The sequence below is a fragment of the Lolium rigidum genome, chromosome 7, assembly GCF_022539505.1.
Source record: "Lolium rigidum isolate FL_2022 chromosome 7, APGP_CSIRO_Lrig_0.1, whole genome shotgun sequence".
Classification (NCBI taxonomy): domain Eukaryota; kingdom Viridiplantae; phylum Streptophyta; class Magnoliopsida; order Poales; family Poaceae; genus Lolium; species Lolium rigidum.
The window spans coordinates 118,260,697-118,279,083 of record NC_061514.1 but is presented as its reverse complement, the minus strand read 5'-3'; the positions used below and the strand labels follow the sequence as shown (position 1 = coordinate 118,279,083).

General features: G+C 45.3%; 3 protein-coding genes across 3 annotated transcripts; 2 read left to right on the top strand and 1 right to left on the bottom strand.

Moving 5' to 3' along the window:
• The first annotated feature begins 2,643 nt into the window (after positions 1-2,643).
• On the top strand, positions 2,644-5,170 carry LOC124679130. The gene is made up of 2 exons (XM_047214946.1): positions 2,644-3,092; positions 4,783-5,170. Exons 1-2 carry the CDS (start codon positions 2,700-2,702, stop codon positions 4,939-4,941), a joined length of 552 nt encoding a protein of 183 aa, XP_047070902.1. The 5' UTR covers positions 2,644-2,699; the 3' UTR covers positions 4,942-5,170.
• A 2,027-nt stretch (positions 5,171-7,197) lies between these two features.
• On the top strand, positions 7,198-9,233 carry LOC124671898 (receptor kinase-like protein Xa21). Its single transcript, XM_047208217.1, has 2 exons — positions 7,198-8,727; positions 8,872-9,233. The coding sequence occupies exons 1-2, from the start codon at positions 7,212-7,214 to the stop codon at positions 9,231-9,233; spliced, it is 1,878 nt and encodes a 625-aa protein (XP_047064173.1). The 5' UTR covers positions 7,198-7,211.
• Positions 9,234-10,257: 1,024 nt separating this feature from the next.
• Positions 10,258-12,623, bottom strand: LOC124670218 (14-3-3-like protein GF14-B). Its single transcript, XM_047206729.1, has 5 exons — positions 12,183-12,623; positions 11,991-12,069; positions 11,730-11,852; positions 10,658-10,774; positions 10,258-10,561 (listed from the first exon to the last, which is right to left on the bottom strand). Exons 1-5 carry the CDS (start codon positions 12,590-12,592, stop codon positions 10,508-10,510), a joined length of 783 nt encoding a protein of 260 aa, XP_047062685.1. The 5' UTR covers positions 12,593-12,623; the 3' UTR covers positions 10,258-10,507.
• Positions 12,624-18,387: the final 5,764 nt, after the last annotated feature.

Genomic DNA, 18,387 nt, shown 5'->3' with positions numbered 1-18,387 from the left:
GTGTAGTGGCCTGAGTTATTGGATCTCAATTGGTTTCTTGTGATGCTTTGCCATGATCTGCATGTTAATCTTGTAGCACTTCCATATTGAGTTCAATTACGTCTCTTGGAAGCAGGAACGTTAACGGTAAGTAGCTGAGTCTTCTCCCTCGGAGTTGAAGTAGAGGAGAACCTGAACAATATGTTATCTCTTATTCTCTTGTCACTGATTACCTTTAAGACGCTTAATATTTGACCACGTCATACATTGCATGCCTGTAACGTCGTTATTGTACCTGATGCCCTCCAAAACGCAATTGCCATAGCTTGCGAGACGTATGTATGGCAGTTCTGGGCTATCCAATTCCAACCCGGTCAAGCTACGAAAATGATCTAAAATTTGACGTCTCCTCGCAAATAGGCCCGTGCGACTTCAAATTGGGAAATGCGGCAGTCGTGCGATCCCGATCTGAATATCTGATCTTCACTCTGCGGGGCTGGTGAGTTGACGGTGGGGCTGAGGACGCAACGCATGTGTGGGTGGTGCAGCAGTGGGGTGGTGTGTGGAGTAGCCCGACCCGACAGTTTGTCAAACACCCTGGGCACAACTGGACGGCAATCGAGTCTTCCTTGGGACCACCCGCACGATGGAAGTCTACTTTCTCTAGCCATCTTACTCTTCCCCTGAAATCTGGATCGGGCCATTAGCTAATCTCAGATAAAACAACAGTGTTTTCTTGCTAGAGTGGTTATTTTGCTAGAAAATATAAGCTTTTACTCAATGCACAAACAAGTATTTTTTTTAGAACTACACTAATCTATGCACAAACAAGTGTACTCCCTTGGCGGAAATAGCCACTCAAACCGGAGATTACGTGAACCTGATTTTCCAAAAATTGAAAAAAATCCTATTTCAAAGTTTTTTTTAAAATTGATTTTTTTGCATTTACATATTACCTTGATACTTGTGCAATTTTTTTAAAAAAAATATGAATGTATGTGAGCTACACAACAAAAGGTCCAAATAATACTATAATGATTAGATATCTACTATGTAAAGATATACTCCCTCCGCCCGAAAAAAGATATCGCAGATTTTTCTCTATTTTTTTGTAGGTCAAATCGTATTTAGTTTCAAAAAATTGCACGAGTAAGTATGTAGGTGAATTATTTCAAAAATTTCTAGGCATACCCGTGTCCACCAAGTCTGGATCGACTCACTTGGTCGGTTTCAGGACAGATTTTTGCTAATTAACCGGCCAATTGTACGGAAATCCACTTTGACTCATAGATGTATAGGCACTTACTGTTTAAAAACTATATTTCAAAATCCTTAGAATTCTATGAAAATATACGGATGTACATCTAGACATTCTATGTTGGCACACAAAGTTTCACCAAAATAATGACATTTTTGTGGCTTGTGCAAAAAGATAATTTTTGGTACTCCAAATTAGCTTTTGGGGAGACTTATTTATATTTTTGACACAAGCCATGGAAAAAAAATTCCCACAATTATTTATATGTGAATATAGAATGTTCGGATGCACACCATGATTTTTTTCACAACATTTTGACATTTTGTCAAAAAACTCTCTTCAACTTCTTTAATAAGATGACGCAATATTAGCAAAAAAAACTTACAAAAAAGGCCCTTCTGAAAGATTGCTATCGCCTCTTCAAAAACCTAGTCGTCCCTCCACCTCCTCCATAGATCGGTTTCCCCTCCTTGGGCCGGCCTCGCCGGGTGGTGTTAGGGGGTGACCCGATCTATGTGTGTAATTTTTAATAAAAATAGTCTTTCTAATATATTAAGTTAGGCTTTTGGTAGCATCTTCTTTTTCGCCTATGCGTCAATGGAGATTGTAGCATCTATAATAAGTGATCTTCGGTTCTTTGTTCGACGATAAGATCTCCTTCCCAACATCAATGTTGATGTGGAATATTAAATTTCTCTAGGGAGGGTCTTTCAAATCTTGCTTCCTCAGATCATTTTTGGATCTTTTATCATAGTTGTCGTGATAAGGATTGTCCTCACAATATTTGTCCGATTGCTACGTCCTTAACAACAATGATTTGTATATTTAGCTTTCCAGCGATGTTGACCAAGCTATTTGGTTGCTTTTCTCTGACATACTGGTATTGGTACTTTTACCAATATTGATTGACTATTTTAATGGTTACGTTCGTGCACGTAGCTTTAGCATTACGGCTCAAACTAAAATCATGAAAAACCTTCGTTGGTATTTTTTTGTTTGTGGTTTGATATATACGTAAAGTGTTTGAAGACCTCAAAATTTTGCTCTTTTTAAAATTTAATGTTCTTGATTATTAAAAATGAGGCAATATTAGCCGTTTTTGTTTTTTTTTTCAAAATGAGACAATATTAGCCGTTTTGTTTTCTAAAAAATTGTACGCCCTCGGTTGGGAGAAGAAAAGAAAACGAAAGCTCTCTCTCAAAAGTTGCTCCCACGAATTCCAGGAGCGGCAACCAAGCTCGCACTCGCACCCCCACCCCAACCGGCCAAACCCCCGGAAACCCGAGCCCAACCGGCCACCACCACCACCACCACCACCACCCCCGTCCGCAGCTCCGAGACAAAAACGCAAACACCTCGCACTCGCGGCCATGCCCCCTTGCCACCGCCGCTGCTGACCAGCCAATCCGACCCGTCTGCGACCCGCCGGTGCGTCTCTCGCCGGAAAAGCCCAGGCGCCTCCATGGACCCGGCCTACGACGAGCTCGAGCGCCGCAGCCGCTACCTCAGCTCGCTCGTCCGCCGCACCAGGCTCGCCGACCCGCCTCAGCCGGAGCCGGAACCGGAGCCGGAGCAGGAGCAAGAACCGGAACCTAAGCTGAAGGTGGAGCGAAAACCGGCGGCGGAGCCCAGTGACGGGGAGGGTAAGGGCGGCAAGGCGGAGGTCAAGCAGGAAAGGGAGGTGAAGGCCAAGGGGCAGGGGGGCACGAATGGGGAGGAGAGGAAGGTGGTGGTGCGGGTGCGCGCGGCGGACATGCCGCTGCCGCTGCAGCGGCGCGCGATCTGGATCGCCCGGGAGGTCGTCCTCGCCACGCCGCGGCTCGAGAGCAAGCGCCTCGCCCTCGCGCTCAAGAAGGTACCGCCCACGCCCAGTGATAATTTCTTCCTCGCTGAATTTGTTTTCTAGCCGTGGTGATTTAATCAAACACTTACTAGATCAGTATTCAGTACTTCACTCGGGTCCACAAACTTGTGTTGATCATTTATTGCGCTGATTTAATCAGACAGATGTGTGATATAGAACAAAGAATCACTGCTAAAATGGCCGCGAGTAAGATCTTGCTATAGCGGGATTCTAGTAAAGTTCTTAGCAGAATAGCTGTGTGCCGGAGAGTCTCAGGAAATGATCTCGGGTGTTCTTTGCTGCTGAGTGTCAAGTCTAATGCTAAGGCTGGTTTGACCTTGATGAAATGGAAGGCAGAGTGCCATTGCTGCCAGATCAGATAGTAGTTCAGTGTGTTCGTTTATGAGATATGGTACACTACAGGTAGTACCTAAAAATAGTATTTGTGAGATATTGAATGCTTGGAGGACAGTTGTAGTTTGCTGCTGGATGTAGTTTGGTAGTGCTTTCATAGCTTCAAGTTGCAACCGTCTTTGGAGTAGAACATGTAAGCACGATCTACAAACAATGCAGAGTGGTTGACTTTCCCTAACAAGGGAGATGCAATCTTGTGAGCTAGCCTGGCAGAATGGTTTGTTAAAATCGAGCGATGTGTGTTGACTGACTTGATAGTTGTTTGCAGGATGAGGATTATAGGTAGAGAAAAATGTGGTTTGTGGCTGGTGGCTCGAGTAGATTCTTCAATGTTGTAGTCAGTATGTTGTTCCAAGGTGAGCAATCTAATCAAGAAATCAAACAGCCGAGATCACCTCTAGATGAGAAGCGAGAAATTTCTTGTAGGTACTTGATCTCAGCTGTAGATTTCATGTTCTGATGGCTGCTCTAAACTCAAACGAGAACTTATGCCATTTATCATATTCCTTGGAGTTGGAGCACCTATGCTGAAATAGGAAAACCTTGGAGTTGGAGGACTCATCCTGCAATTGGAAACCTTGACATGAGCATATGAGTATTGGAATTTATTGTTGTCGTGTCCGCCATTCATTTTCGGTTAGTTACTCATTGTTCATGACCTTAAAAGGTTTTCTTCATATAGAATCCTTCAAAGGGGGCAATTTAGACACTTACATTGCAATACTATTGTTCTAGACTTTGGTTTTTTTTTTTCCGAAAAGGGGGTTTACCCCAGCCTCTGCATCGTGATGATGCACACGGCCTTTATTAATAGATTCAAATCAAATAAAAGTATGTGATACAAAATTCACGGATCACACGGCCTTTATGTATCCACCATGCGTGATCCGTGAATTTCTAGACTTGCGTGGGCTGTCTACTCTTGCTTCCATAATACTAAAAATATTCGTCTTCAATGCAAGCACAAACAAATTTTGCTGCACCATCTCATTTTGAACAAACTAATGTTGTTTTACTCGCTAAGTGTTTATTTTTCCCCTTTTTATGTCTCAATAGCATATGGGATTTGTCTATGGACATAATTTTGAGCAAAAGTTTGTCATACTATTTATCTTTCGTCAAACTACGTGCGTCAGGCTGCGGCCTTTGGTTTCTATGGTTATTCCTACCTTTACAAGTAGCTCTGTTTGAAACTGCTATGGATGTAATACCATCCATAGTTTTCATTCTCATGACCTCACTCTTCATAGCAAATGATAGCTTGACTTTGTTTTCGTTTTACTTGCAGGAATTTGATACGACATACGGGCCTGCCTGGCACTGCATAGTCGGCACAAGCTTTGGTTCCTATGTCACTCACTCCTTAGGAGGTTTCCTGTACTTCTCTGTCGACAAGGCATACATTCTTCTCTTCAGAACCGCTGTCGAGCCACTGAGCCATCCTTGATGAGACCTGGAACCTCACACACAAGTGTTGTAGATTCAGAGCAAATCTGTAATTTAAGCAGCTGTATTAGGTGCTCAACGGGCAGTAAGTTTAAGCAGTAGAGAAGGATCACCTCTCCGCATACAGAAATGTAAAACAAACATGGCTCTATTGAATTTTAAGTATCTACCAGGCGGTTGCTGTATAGCCTTCTCTGTACTGCTGACTGCTGAGTATTGTTGACCTACGATTCTACAAAGTTCATCGTCTGAGCGGGTGGATATCATGCCATGTAAACTCCAGAAAATGTGCAACCGTGAAACTAGACCAGCTTATTACTAGTCAAAAAATTCTGTTGGTTTGTTCTGTTGCTTTGGGACTCAGTCATGCACGTTGTGGCAGAAATTATTTCACATTCGTCGGGTCTTTGCAGAAAGATCCATCAGCGCACCGCATGAAAGCAACAGAAGACAATTTGTGCTGGCAGAATGGCTAAGTTGCACGTGATGTGACCCAGAGTTGAAATTTCAACTATAGTTGGTGTAAAGGACTACATAATGCGAGGTAATGACCAGGTATTACTGAAACACGGTCCATTTCCAATCTCTTTACTATAACACGCTAGTGACACTTTTGACATATTTGGGAGTAACCTGCAATGGTCGCGTGGCACATGGGATAAGCTATTCAACCCAACCAACAGTATTTGTCTGCAACAAACCGCTCATTTCAAAAGCGTTGTGTAGTCAAACTGAATTATTGATGGAAAGCAAAAGCTTACCTTAAACGAACCATTATAAAATACTTGCAAGACTGACTTTGGTTGAAACAAATCAGGACTGGCTGCCAGTTGGGGAGTAGAGAAAGGATTTGTGATGCTATTTAAACCCAGCACAGAGAGCAATTACAGCACCTATCCCCAGTGAAGCCACGGCGAATTTTTCAGGACGGGAGGTACCCTGCTTCTGTTCGCCGGCTTTTCATACGTTTTGTTTGATATTTACATCTTCTTCTTTGCGAGTATACTGCCTACCATTTAGTAGTTTTGTTTCCTGCAACAGGGAGGAGGGAGCAGGTGAAGATGTGAGGTTTAAGCTATCCTTGTTTGTATGTCTCCTATATGTAGATAACTGAATATGGGCGGTGTGAATCAAGACATGGAAGAACTCCACAAGCTCATTCCCTGGGTTATAATTCTACTATTGTCGTATGGAGCTGGGAGCATCAGCTGCGACGGGAACTACACGGATCTCGCCTCCCTCCTCGACTTCAAGCGTGCAATATCCAACGATCCAATGGAGGCTCTGAGCTCATGGAACACCACCGTCCACTTCTGCTTGTGGGAGGGCGTCGCCTGCAGCACGACGCGTCCCGGCCGTGTTGTGACGCTGAGCCTGATAGGCCGAGATTTGGCTGGGAAGATCTCTCCTTCTCTAGGAAACATGTCGTACCTTGTTTCCCTTAACCTCTCCTCAAACAAGTTGTCTGGTCAGATTCCTCCTCTTCTTGGCAATCTGCACAACCTCAAGATTCTGGACCTGAGGGACAACACGCTGCAGGGAAATATCCCTGATGCGCTCACAAACTGTTCCAGCTTGACTGCACTGGACCTTTCAAGAAACTTGCTCGTTGGAGAAATTCCCAGGAAAGTAGGCCTCCTCTCCGCCATGTCATATTTCAGGCTTAACGGTAATGGTCTTACCGGGACCATTCCGCCTGGTCTAGGGAATATCACAGCCTTGCAGAACATCTTTCTTCACGAAAACCAGCTCCATGGAAGCATTCCTGGGGAGCTTGGGAAACTACCCAATATGTTAAACCTGTTGCTTGGCGTAAATAGACTGTCAGGCAGAATCCCAGAAGCACTATTTAACATCTCTTCGCTGCAACAGTTGGCCATGCCAGTGAATATGCTACATGGTCCATTGCCATCTGGAACCGGGGACTTCCTCCCTAACCTCACTCGGCTTCTTCTGTCTAGCAACATGCTGGAAGGTCAGATTCCAGACTCACTGGGCAATGCATCAGAGCTGCAGAGGTTAGCGTTGGGTAACGAGCTTACTGGACAGATCCCGACTTCACTTGGTAAGCTTCGGAAGCTCAGAATGCTAAATCTTGAAGCAAATAATCTCCAAGCAAAAGATAGCAAGAGCTGGGAATTCCTAGACGCATTGAGCAACTGCACTCTTCTAGAGTTCCTTTCACTCCAAGCAGCTCAGCTACAGGGGGTACTGCCAGATTCAGTCGGTAACCTTTCCTCTAACCTTGACACGCTCTTGTTTGGAAGAAACATGCTATATGGATTGGTTCCGGCAAGCATAGGAAACCTTCATGGGCTAACTAAACTAGGGCTGGAGCTCAATAGCTTTAGTGGTCCGATCGATGGATGGATTGAAAATCTGGTTAATTTAGAAGAATTATACATTGGGGGAAATAACTTCACTGGGCATATTCCAGGTTCCATTGGCAATATTTCAAAGTTGTCAAAACTATTTCTAGAATGGAATCTATTCTCTGGTCCCATGCCGTCAAGTTTAGGAAACCTTTCACAGCTCTCTCTTTTAGACCTTCGACATAACAATCTTCAAGGTGGTATACCGAAAGAGGTTTTCACAGTAGCCACACTTGTTCGATGTTTATTATCCCACAACAATCTCGAAGGCGAGATTCCTTATGTTGCTAGTCTTAAACAACTCAACTATCTAGATCTTTCATCCAACAAGCTTAGCGGCCAGATTCCACTTACTTTGGGCACTTGCCAACAATTGCAAATCCTCCGAATGGACCAAAACTTTCTCGGTGGAAGCATCCCCGTAATTTTCGGAAATTTTAGTATTTTGACCATGCTCAACCTTTCTCATAACAATTTTTCAGGCTCTATCCCAATTCCTCTAAGCAAACTAGAACTTCTCACATATTTAGATTTGTCTCACAATCATCTTGAAGGTGAAGTACCAACAGAAGGGGTATTCGGAAACACTACAAGAATCTCACTTAATGGCAATTTGGGGCTCTGCGGAGGTGTACTGGACCTACATATGCCCCAATGCCCCAAAGCTTCTCAGAAAAGAACTACATGGCGACACTATTTTGTAATCCCCATATTAGGCGGTGTTGCGTCCGTCTCATTACTGATTTACTTCATCATCTCAAGAAACAAGGTGCCAAGAGTACAACTATCGACGCCTTTTTCTAGTGAGCAATTTCCTAAAGTTTCCTATAAGGATCTAGCTCAAGCCACAGAAAACTTCTCAGAGTCTAATTTGATTGGGAGAGGAAGCCATGGTTCAGTGTACAAAGGAAGGTTAATAATTTCAGAACCCATGGTTGTGGTTGTGAAGGTTTTTGACCTTGCTATGGAAGGAGATGATAGGAGTTTCATGTCAGAATGTCAAGCTCTGAAAAATATTCGGCACCGCAATATTCTTCCAATTCTGACTGCATGCTCAACAATTGATAACACGGGCAATGATTTCAGAGCTCTTGTCTACAGATTTATGCCCAATGGCAGCTTGGATACTTGGCTGCACCCATCCGGCAATAGAGATGCTAACAGTAACTTGGATCTGGCTCAAAGACTGAAAATAGTTGTTGATATAGCTGATGCATTGCAATATATCCATCATGATTGTGAGAGTCCCATTATTCACCGAGATTTGAAGCCCAGCAATATTCTTCTAGATGATGATATGACTGCTCATCTAGGAGACTTCGGCATTGCAAGGTTCTATCTTGAAACATCAGCAACAGTTGGAGATTCGAGATCAGTTGGTACTTTGACGGGAACAATTGGATATATTCCTCCAGGTAATTTTAAAAGGCCTATCTACAACTTCAATTGATGTGATAACAGTACATCTCATAAACTGTACCATTTTTTTTCTATACTCAGAGTATGCCGGAGGTAGCTACATCTCTTAAACTGTACCATTTTTTTTCTTCAATATTCAGAGTATGCCGGAGGAAGCTACCTATCAACGTCTGGTGATGTGTACAGCTTTGGAGTAGTGCTACTGGAGATATTGACAGGAAAAAGGCCAACTGATTATTTGTTCTGCAATGGACTCAACATCGTCAACTTCGTCGAGAGGAACTTCCCTGATCAGATACTTGATATGGTTGATGCTTATCTACTAGAATCAAGTCAGGAGTATTCTCGAGCAAATCCAAAAGAAGAAAATAGAGTTTTCTGGTGCTTGTTGGCCCTGGTAAAATTGGCACTTTCTTGCACACACCAGGCCCCTGATGATCGACCTAACATGAGAGAAGTAGCTACAAAATTATGCGAAATTAAAATTCCACATATAGGCTAAGCATTACTAGCAATATAGTGCAATTATTTTTCTTTCATCAATGACTCACTAGACCAGTGTGACCTAGTAGTATTACAAGGCAAAAACATAAGAAGGGTTAAACATTGCGGATGACTTCTACTTTTCTTAATATATACCAATTACATCTGATCTCTGCAATAATAAAATATAACGAACTAGTTAAGATATTAAAGATGCACACAACCAAAAGAAGAAGAGAAAAAAAATGGCACCTGCCAAAAGCGAGACACTGCCGAAAAGTGCAGATCCCTAGGCTCACAGCCCCCACGCACATGATTTTGCTATGAACATCGTCACACAAACAAAACCAAAACCATATGCACGTTGTGCTATGAAGTATCATCTTTCCCTTATCCATTATTTCACACAAGGACAGCTACTCGTGAGCATGGTCTTGACATGAACATCGCCATGTGGCTAAAAACTCTGCTTCCGCAAAGCACGCTGTCATGCTACCACCGTCGTCATTCCGGCTTCCATGGCAGAGGTCGACGTGTTGATGGCGCCAACGAAAGGCACAGGGCCGCAGCTCTCCAGCTGCTGATCTTCTCCACACTTCCATGGAGAGGCCCCGACGCGGCTGATCTGCAGCGACCGTGTGCAGATCGGGCTATCTGCGGCCAGAGCGCATGGCCAGGCGACTCACGAGTTTGGCGACTTATACTATTGATTGTTAGCCTCCACTGAACCCAGCGTGCTTTCCTCAGCCTCTGTTGGGGCCATAGGTACAGCAGCCAAGAGATAGGAATCAGGTTTCAGAGGGCACTAGTGACAGATTACTGAGGTGGTACCAGCAAGATACGTCGTTTTGGGATTTAGGTAAGGTGGAGTAAGATTTTCCGATATGGTCATATCCCATCGAATAATCAACCCAGTCATATCGCTTAGATCTTATCCAGGGTAAACAACCCTTCCTACCGAGCCAGGCTGAAAGCCTTGCCAGGTGCAAGAACCCACTAACCTACCACAAACCACACAAAAAAACTGTAGAAGAAGCCAGGCATTGACGCAGGACCAATCACCATAAAATACGAACTGACACCACCAACATTGTAAGAGGGGCTCTCCCCCCAAGCCAGTCCAGGCTACAGTCCCTTCCAAGCGGGAACCGCAACCTATCCCAGCAACATCACATATGGGGAGCCCCAAATTTTGCGACAATAACCATAACACGGCTAGGACATGATCCATAACACACTGCAGTGCCAATAGACAGTACCAAACACTATGTCATGGGATGGGTAAAGCCAGCTTTACTCGGCGGCTCCCTTCGGGGCCTCCCTGATCTCCTCCTCCGCAGTGTCCTCCTGAAGCCAAGAGAGCATCGGTTACAATTATTCATGAAACAGGATGATTTTCTAATAGCACAGAAGAAAAGGATGTGTTTGGGAGATTGGCGGTACCGTGATGTCTGAAGTCCACAGGGTCAAGTTGTCACGAAGGAGTTGCATGATCAAAGTGCTGTCCTTGTAGGATTCCTCGCTCAGGGTGTCCAACTCAGAGATGGCCTCATCGAAAGCCTGAAGTTAGGAACATTATCATGATGAGAAGTTGCAAACAATGTCTCAAGAATGATCCAACAATTATGAAAAGAAATACGATAGGAGACTGAAGTCACAAATGCGCCAGAAGAATTACTTCTTGGAATTAACTACAACAAGTTACTACAAAACGTGTTGCCAAGTACTCAAATTTGTAGCAACGAAAAGTTTACTGTGTGTGATTATTAAGAACTTTGGAACTTCATGATGAATAGTTAGCCAAGTTTTGCTACAGATGCTTTTACTTTTGATCCAGTATTCTCTAGACGGCACTACAATATACCTAATACAAAAGGCATTTGGAGAACAGGTCAAGAACAGAATCTCATTCATGTGTCATGACAGCTAACAGAAACACTGGGTCAACCAATAATAAGAGGGACAGATACTTGATGATAATAATCATTTGAGATTAGGTACATGAGTCACTGCATGTTTCTTTTTCTGGGCTCACTCAGCGCCTCAGTTGACAAGCAATGCAAGGATTTTGCTGTCTCCCAAATCACAGCTAAAGATAATGGAAGTTCCATTGGTTCTACAAGTCAATGACCGAATAGTAAGGAAGGCAACTAATCTGAAGTATCATGTGCTCTGCCCATGATACAAGCAAAAAGTGGTAGCCAAAATATAGCAAGGAAGGGGAATCAAATTTGCAAGTCAAGTAGCAGAAGATCAAATTGCTTTCTTTCTCAAGTAATGAAATTAAAGTGTGATGCATAATATAATTAGCCAGATGGCTGCTGCTCTAGCAGTGATACACTGATCGTAAGGCATGCATCTATTATGATATTTACATTCTGTAACTAGCAGTTGACTAAACCAAACAAGAAGGCTTCATTCAGATAAAAAATATTTCATTCACTACACATGTATTGTGTACCTAGCAGGGCACAAACAAAAAACAGAGCATTCTAGCTGGTGCAGAAAAACTAACCTGCTTTGCGAGGTTGCAAGCACGATCAGGCGAGTTGAGGATCTCATAGTAGAACACCGAGAAGTTGAGTGCCAGCCCAAGCCTAATGGGATGAGTTGGAGCCAGCTCAGCCAAAGCAATATCCTGAGAGATTGTAGACAAGCCAAACCATTTAAATAAGGGAAATATACAGCATGCTAAACAAATCAGAAAATATTTAGAAAATTATAGGAGAAAGAGTGATTCTTCAGCAAGAATTTATATGAAGATAAAATGGTGAACCTGAGCAGCCTTGTATGCCACCATGGTATTCTCAGCAGCATCCTTCCTCTCAGCCCCACTCTTGAATTCGGCAAGATACCTATTAATGACAATTGATTGATTCAGAGGTCAATGAAAATTCGCAATCCATTAATTAATTAACAAAGAATCTCTGCTTGCCAGCCATCATCATCATATTATAATTATTATTACCTGTAGTAGTCACCCTTCATCTTGAGGTAGAAAACCTTGGACTCGGGTGCGGTGGAGGAGGGGACGAGGTGGGTCTCGAGCAGCTTGAGGATGCCGTCGCAGATCTTGGTGAGCTCGGTCTCAATCTTGCCACGGTAGTCCTTGATGAGCGTGACGCGGTCCTCGTTGCCGCGGCTCTCCTCCTTCTGCTCGATGGAGGAGATGATGCGCCAGGATGCGCGTCGCGCCCCGATGACGTTCTTGTAGGCGACGGAGAGCAGGTTGCGCTCCTCGACGGTGAGCTCCTCCGAGTCGACCGTCTTGGCCACCTTCTCCATGAACTCGACCATCTCCTCGTAGCGCTCGGCCTGCTCGGCCAGCTTGGCCATGTACACGTTCTCCTCCCGGGAAAGCTCCGCTGGCGCCGACATGTTTGCTGGTCAGGATTTGTTACGAACACCAAATCTGCAGGATCACAGAGAAAAACGACAGTCAGCTTACTGTCAGCTCCGAAAAGAAATTCTGGGAACTGATGGATGCATATACAGTCACACAGTTCGACACTGGCTAAGCAACAGAAATTGAGAAACAGAATCATAAGGGAAGCAATTGTTTCTGTTCCTCTTCCTGACAGTCCAGGGTAAAAAAAAAATACAGTTCTGAAATTCGAATTATGCAGTACTGTACACTAAGCTGTTGCAAACAGAAATTTGGAGATACTAGTCTGTCCGCTGAGTTGGAGCTTAACTAAATCTCCCCGTATCAGAGCATATCCTCGGATCTAATACGCTTTAGCAAATCAACACACGAAGCAAACACCAGTTAGACAAGAAACATACGCCTGAATCAAACGATTCCCCCACAGAAAACGCAGGGTCTTACGGGATCCGCGCGTTGTACAATCCTGCTAAACCAGCCGAAGATAGATCACGGCGATTCGTATGATATAGTGGCAACAATCCACTAAGCGCGGCAACAGCTTGGTACGGAACGACAGGTTTGGATGAACATTAATCCAGATGGAAACCAAAAAAAAATCGCTTGAAACAACCGCAGATCGGGACGGGACGGGCGCGGGGCTAACCAGCGAAGATCTAGCAGCGCAACGTTAAACCCGAGGACAATTACGAGACGGGTGGGCGAGAGATTTGGGAGGGAGAAATCGAGGGAGCAGTACCTGTGGGTGCGTCGGCGCTGGTCTGCTCTGCTCCTCGGTGGTCTGTCGTTCGAACTTTGGGTAGAGGAGGAGGCGGCGGCCGGGGGGAAATAAAAGAGCAGCCCCGCGAGGCATGGGTGCCCTATGCACCCCCGACGCGTGTCCCGCGCGGGGCCGGGCCCGCGCAGCAGCGGGACAACCTAGGGCTGGCGATGGGGACGGACGGGCGGGGTGCCCCACATGCCAGTGGCTGTGTCTGAGGTGTCGGTGGGGCCAGTGGCTGGCGATAAGCACGACCACCGCCGCGACAGGCTGGAAGGGGGCTGATCGTCTTGGACCGGATCGGCGCGGCTGGAGGTTTACTCGGCGGTCGCTGAGCGGTGGGGCCTGGGAGTTGTTGGCGGGTGGGTGGATGCATTTGGGCAGGGCAGGGCGGCGCGCGGGGGGCGTGGAGCTGACGAGGCGAGGCGGGTGGCGTCACGTGACGCGCGTGTGGACGGCGGCGGCGCGTTCGGCGCCTCGGCCTCAAGTTGGTGGTTGGCTTTGGTTGGGTTTGGTCTGGCGCGGCGGGGAGAGTGACGGTGACGGGCCGGAACAGGTGCTCGGCTCGGTCTAGTGGCGGCTCCGCTGACGATTTCTTCGCCAGACTTGGGGAGGTTTCGTGTGGGCTGGACTGGATTAGCTGTCTACCGCTCGCTGCCAACGCCGACAGCCGAGACTTGTGCGAGCCTTGGTTTCGCAGTAAAATCGCTTCTGTTTCCGCGAGGAACAACCAGCGACAAGCTCGATGTCCACCGCCATACCTAGTAGAGGACTCAGCTTCAGTCACTTGCTGAATCTAAGTCACCCATCTCAGCCCTTCATTTTAGATCCAACGAACCATATTGATCAAGATTCACGCTGACAAAATTCAAACTTTTCAGAAAAAAAATAAAAATCTTATAAATAAAAAATGTAGTACGATGATATAAGGGCAGCGCTGAGCGTCCCCCGGGGGATTAAATCCCCGATCCCCCGGGTCGCTAGCCCTACGATGCAAATGATAACAACTGTCAGATCCGGGTCAACGCTCTCGGACAGAAAAGAAAAATATAAAGAAAAGAATCTCCTCCTTCTTCGACCCGCAACATGTCGAGTCCCGCCGGTAGAACCACTGCGACTCCCGGAGCACCCGCCGCTCGCTCGGCGAGCCGCCGGCGACACCGCCGCCGAGCTCGGCGGCAACGCCGCGCCTAATCCGGCCAGCCGCCGCTCGCTTCCCACACCATTGCCGCCCGCTCCGGCAGTAACGCCTACTCCGGCAGCACCGCCATCCTAGGCTTCAAGCTTCGCCGCCGGCCTGGCAGCACTGCGAAGGCCTCGCCGGTCTCCTTGCAGCACGACGGCACCCTTTTTGTAGCAACCGCCACCGGCGTTTGCAGCAACTGTCGGCTCCGCTTGTACAAATTCGCTGCCCCTTTGCCGCCGATTGTAGCATCCACCACAAGTAGCAGCCGTCGCCGCCCTTTGTAGCAGACGGCCGCGCCCTCTGTAGCAGCCTCCGCCGCAGAAGTAGGATCCGCCGCCGCCGTCGATTGTAGCAGCCTCCGCCGCCACAAGTAGCAGACGCCGACACCCTTTGTAGCAGACGTTGACGGCGATTGTAGCAACCGCCGCTGCGCAAGCAGCGACGCGAGCGCGACACCCTTGCGCGCACGCCGACGTCCTTTGTAGCAGCCTCCGCCGCCACAAGTAGCTGACGCCGACGCCGGTCGCAGCATCAAATCGGCAAACGCCGGTCTCGCGCTTCGCAACTCCTTCGCCACCCCCAGCCATCAGCAGCGGCGTGGCCCCACTCCTCCGGCGTCCATGGCGGCCTCAACCTCGCTCCCCCCGTACTCGTAGGCGTCGCCCGCGTCACTGTAGAAGATGACGAGCTCGAGCTCATGGGGGTGGAGATTGGCGAAAGGAGATGCTGGGGTTTGGGCCGGCGACGTGTGGCTGGGTGGTGGCCGCGGCGCGTGGTGTGAAGTCGGTGCAAACTCTCCGCCGGGATCCAGTCTACAGCCAAGCGGGAGCTGCGCGGGGAGGATGCAAAAGGAAGAAGAAACTAGAAAGGGAAGGCCGGAAGGATAAGGTTCATGGTATCCTGGTCCTGGTCTCTCGCCACGAAGAAGGACACGTGGCGCGCTGGGGATCCGGAGGATGAAACACGAAATCGTCCGGGGGCATATAAGCGTTTTCCATGATATAATGGAATTTTTCCAGTTTTTTGACAAGTTTGAATTTGTTTTAGCGTGGATCCTCATCGATCTGGTTCATTGGGTCTAAACTGAAGGGCTGAGATGGGTGACTTAGTCTCGGTGACTTAGATTCAGCAAGTGGCTCAAGTTAAGTCCTAGTGGAATGGACGAATACCATATGGAGTGGAATGCCACCAGCAAGTGGCTCAAGTTAAGTCCTAGTGGAATGGACGAATACCATATGGAGTGGAATGCCACCAGCAAGCGTCAAGCTCGGCTATACAATGCTGCAGCTTAAAAAATTATTATGTTTCAGTTATAAGATACTACAGTTATTCATTCTTCCAAATTTCCTAGTCTCAAAGTTCCAGCACTTTGGTTTTTTGCTTGTTCACTCTTGCATGTCGCGCGGGTGGCTCCGGGGAGCCACAAAACCTATCCAGAAAAAAATATTTCGTCGATCTCCTCCCTCTGGGTGAAAAATCACTTTGATTGAAATTAAATTAGTTCTCGTTCGACTGAAAATTAGTCACGCCTTTATTCACGCTATATGACTTTTCATGGTTTTAAATTTCCACCTCCTATTTACACATAAAGATTCAATCCGCCTCGAGTGAATCTTGTCAATATGTATGAGGGAACTGCTTTTAGCTAATTGGCCCGCTAGACTAGTGATGCAGGTGGGTTAAAGTTAGGGTACCCTTTACCCTCTTTAGTGCAGAATTTTCAACTAACATTTACCAAATGACGGTGGCATCGGAAAAGTTTGCTCATTTTTTAAAATCGAATTTAGGGTGCCATGTTGGAGGCCGTGTAGATCTGATACGATGTGCTCCCGATGCTGCACCACAAGTGGCCAAGTCCCCGGTGGTGATGTTGCCGATCGTAGTCGGATGCTTCGCCAAGATTTCGGTGGAGAAGGAGCTCGGAAGAATCCTTGGACTTGATTGATTTTCCATCTTTGTTCCAGAGTCTTAGGTGAAAAACTTAATAGCCAAGTTGTACCTTTCTTTGTCCTTCTATGTAAATTGCACTCCACTGGCGTTGGTACAAATGCATCTATGGGGGTCCTTCGAGTCCCCTTTTCCCGTTAAAAAATAACATCCTTACATAGGAAGCACATGAAGACATTTATGTTTAGTGAGACCTTTAATTAGAATCCAAATATATTTTTCTAAAAAAAGGACGTATGATCATTTATTAGGTCATGGTACAGATAGATAGACTTGATGATATAGGAGCCAATAGCATTGAGACCCCATTTGAACTTATCTTGTTCTTGAGTTAATTATACCTCCATCAACCTTTGAAGTTTGGACCAAGTGTAACCAATATGTCGACTTATTCACGATCAAGGCCCATCAAAATCGAGTATTTAACGGCACTACCGACATAACATTGGACACTAAAATGTCTTTCCTACGTGTAATATTCTACAAGGATGTGTATTGATGGGAAAATGATATGCCACCCAACCAAATGTCTTCTGAGAAGCTGGTGTCCATACCATTCTGCACCACAAAAGGATTGTACTAAAAATCTCGTCTTTGGTGTGCTCGAGCTAGTCCTTTACAAAATATAGATAATTCGTGGAGTTTATTTTAATCGGAGAGTTTTTTTAGTGAATATTTGTTCTTGAGCTCAAAGACATCAATACCCAAATCAACCTGGTCTTTGGCCCTATAGGTTATACTACATCAGTTTCAATAAATAAGGGCGTATACGCATTTTAAGATGAACTTTGACTGAAAGAATTGAGCAACAAAATCTTCGTTATATTGTACATAGTTAGTAACATTGGATTTGTATTGAAAAACACTTTCTAACAATGCTAATTGTATAACAAAATATCTTATATATATTTGGAGTATTTCTTAATCAATGAAAAACGAAAAACAAGGACGTCTTATTCATTAAAATAAAGGGAGTATTCCACTTAATGGGAGGGTATTTGCGTTTGTTCACTTTGTGCTAGGTACCAACAAATCTCAACATATAAAAGTTTAGCTTCTTTTCATACTTTTTAGTATTTTGAGAAAAGATAAACAAAATTGTGAAACTAAAAAGATAACGTTAACATCGGCAAACTAGCAATCACATAATTAGTAAGGCCAAGTTGGCCTCCGTATGGTAACAACTTTCCTTATCAACAACTGACAGCAAAAAAATTTATTTCTTGTATTGGTCTAGTTATACGGCTGATAATGGAAGGTTAACGATATTTAATCCTTGATGGCGGATAGCACCACCGTTTAATTTTGTACTAGATTTAGATGTGCGCCTTGGCGCACGACCCCGTGGAGTTCATGCCAATATTTATTTCATATAACTATGATACAAATATTGATAATATCATAATATATTGTTTAAGTTTTACTTGGAAATAATTAAGATAAATAAATTTTATTCTTACGATGTATGATGTAACTTTTTTGGATCTCCTAATAATGAGACTCAATTATTTGTTTCACTACTGGTCTCGCAGCTTCAGCATGTCGGTTGCTAATAGAAGAAGAGAAACAGAGGAGATAGAGATGGAACAAACAAATGGTGTACAATAATCGGTAAAATGATAAACAACGATACAATCATTGTTGGTGTGCATAACAACGTATACAACCACCGTTGGTGTGTGTTGAGATATATATTGTTGAGATATATAAGTGGATTACCTAGCCCTTTTCATCAGTTCGAACTTTTGGTTGCGTTGGCTAGCGCATGAAGCTTAATATGGTATCAGAGCCCAGTGTCTCGAGTTCGAGTCCTGGTTCTCGCAATATTTACCCACCCCTGTGTCCGCCGCGTATACGATCATTCATACGTGTGCCTATTCTGTTTTCCACGTGTT

Excerpts from the sequence above, each read along its gene's own strand:
- LOC124679130 (XM_047214946.1), top strand. The coding sequence starts at position 2,700 with ATGGACCCGGCCTACGACGAGCTCGAGCGCCGCAGCCGCTACCTCAGC. Across the intron at positions 3,093-4,782 it reads TCGCCCTCGCGCTCAAGAAG|GAATTTGATACGACATACGG; the intron begins GTACCGCCCACG and ends TTTTACTTGCAG.
- LOC124671898 (XM_047208217.1), top strand. The coding sequence starts at position 7,212 with ATGCTATATGGATTGGTTCCGGCAAGCATAGGAAACCTTCATGGGCTA. Across the intron at positions 8,728-8,871 it reads AATTGGATATATTCCTCCAG|AGTATGCCGGAGGAAGCTAC; the intron begins GTAATTTTAAAA and ends TTCAATATTCAG.
- LOC124670218 (XM_047206729.1), bottom strand. The coding sequence starts at position 12,592 with ATGTCGGCGCCAGCGGAGCTTTCCCGGGAGGAGAACGTGTACATGGCC. Across the intron at positions 11,853-11,990 it reads TGGCATACAAGGCTGCTCAG|GATATTGCTTTGGCTGAGCT; the intron begins GTTCACCATTTT and ends ACAATCTCTCAG. Across the intron at positions 10,562-10,657 it reads TGTGGACTTCAGACATCACG|GAGGACACTGCGGAGGAGGA; the intron begins GTACCGCCAATC and ends TCTTGGCTTCAG.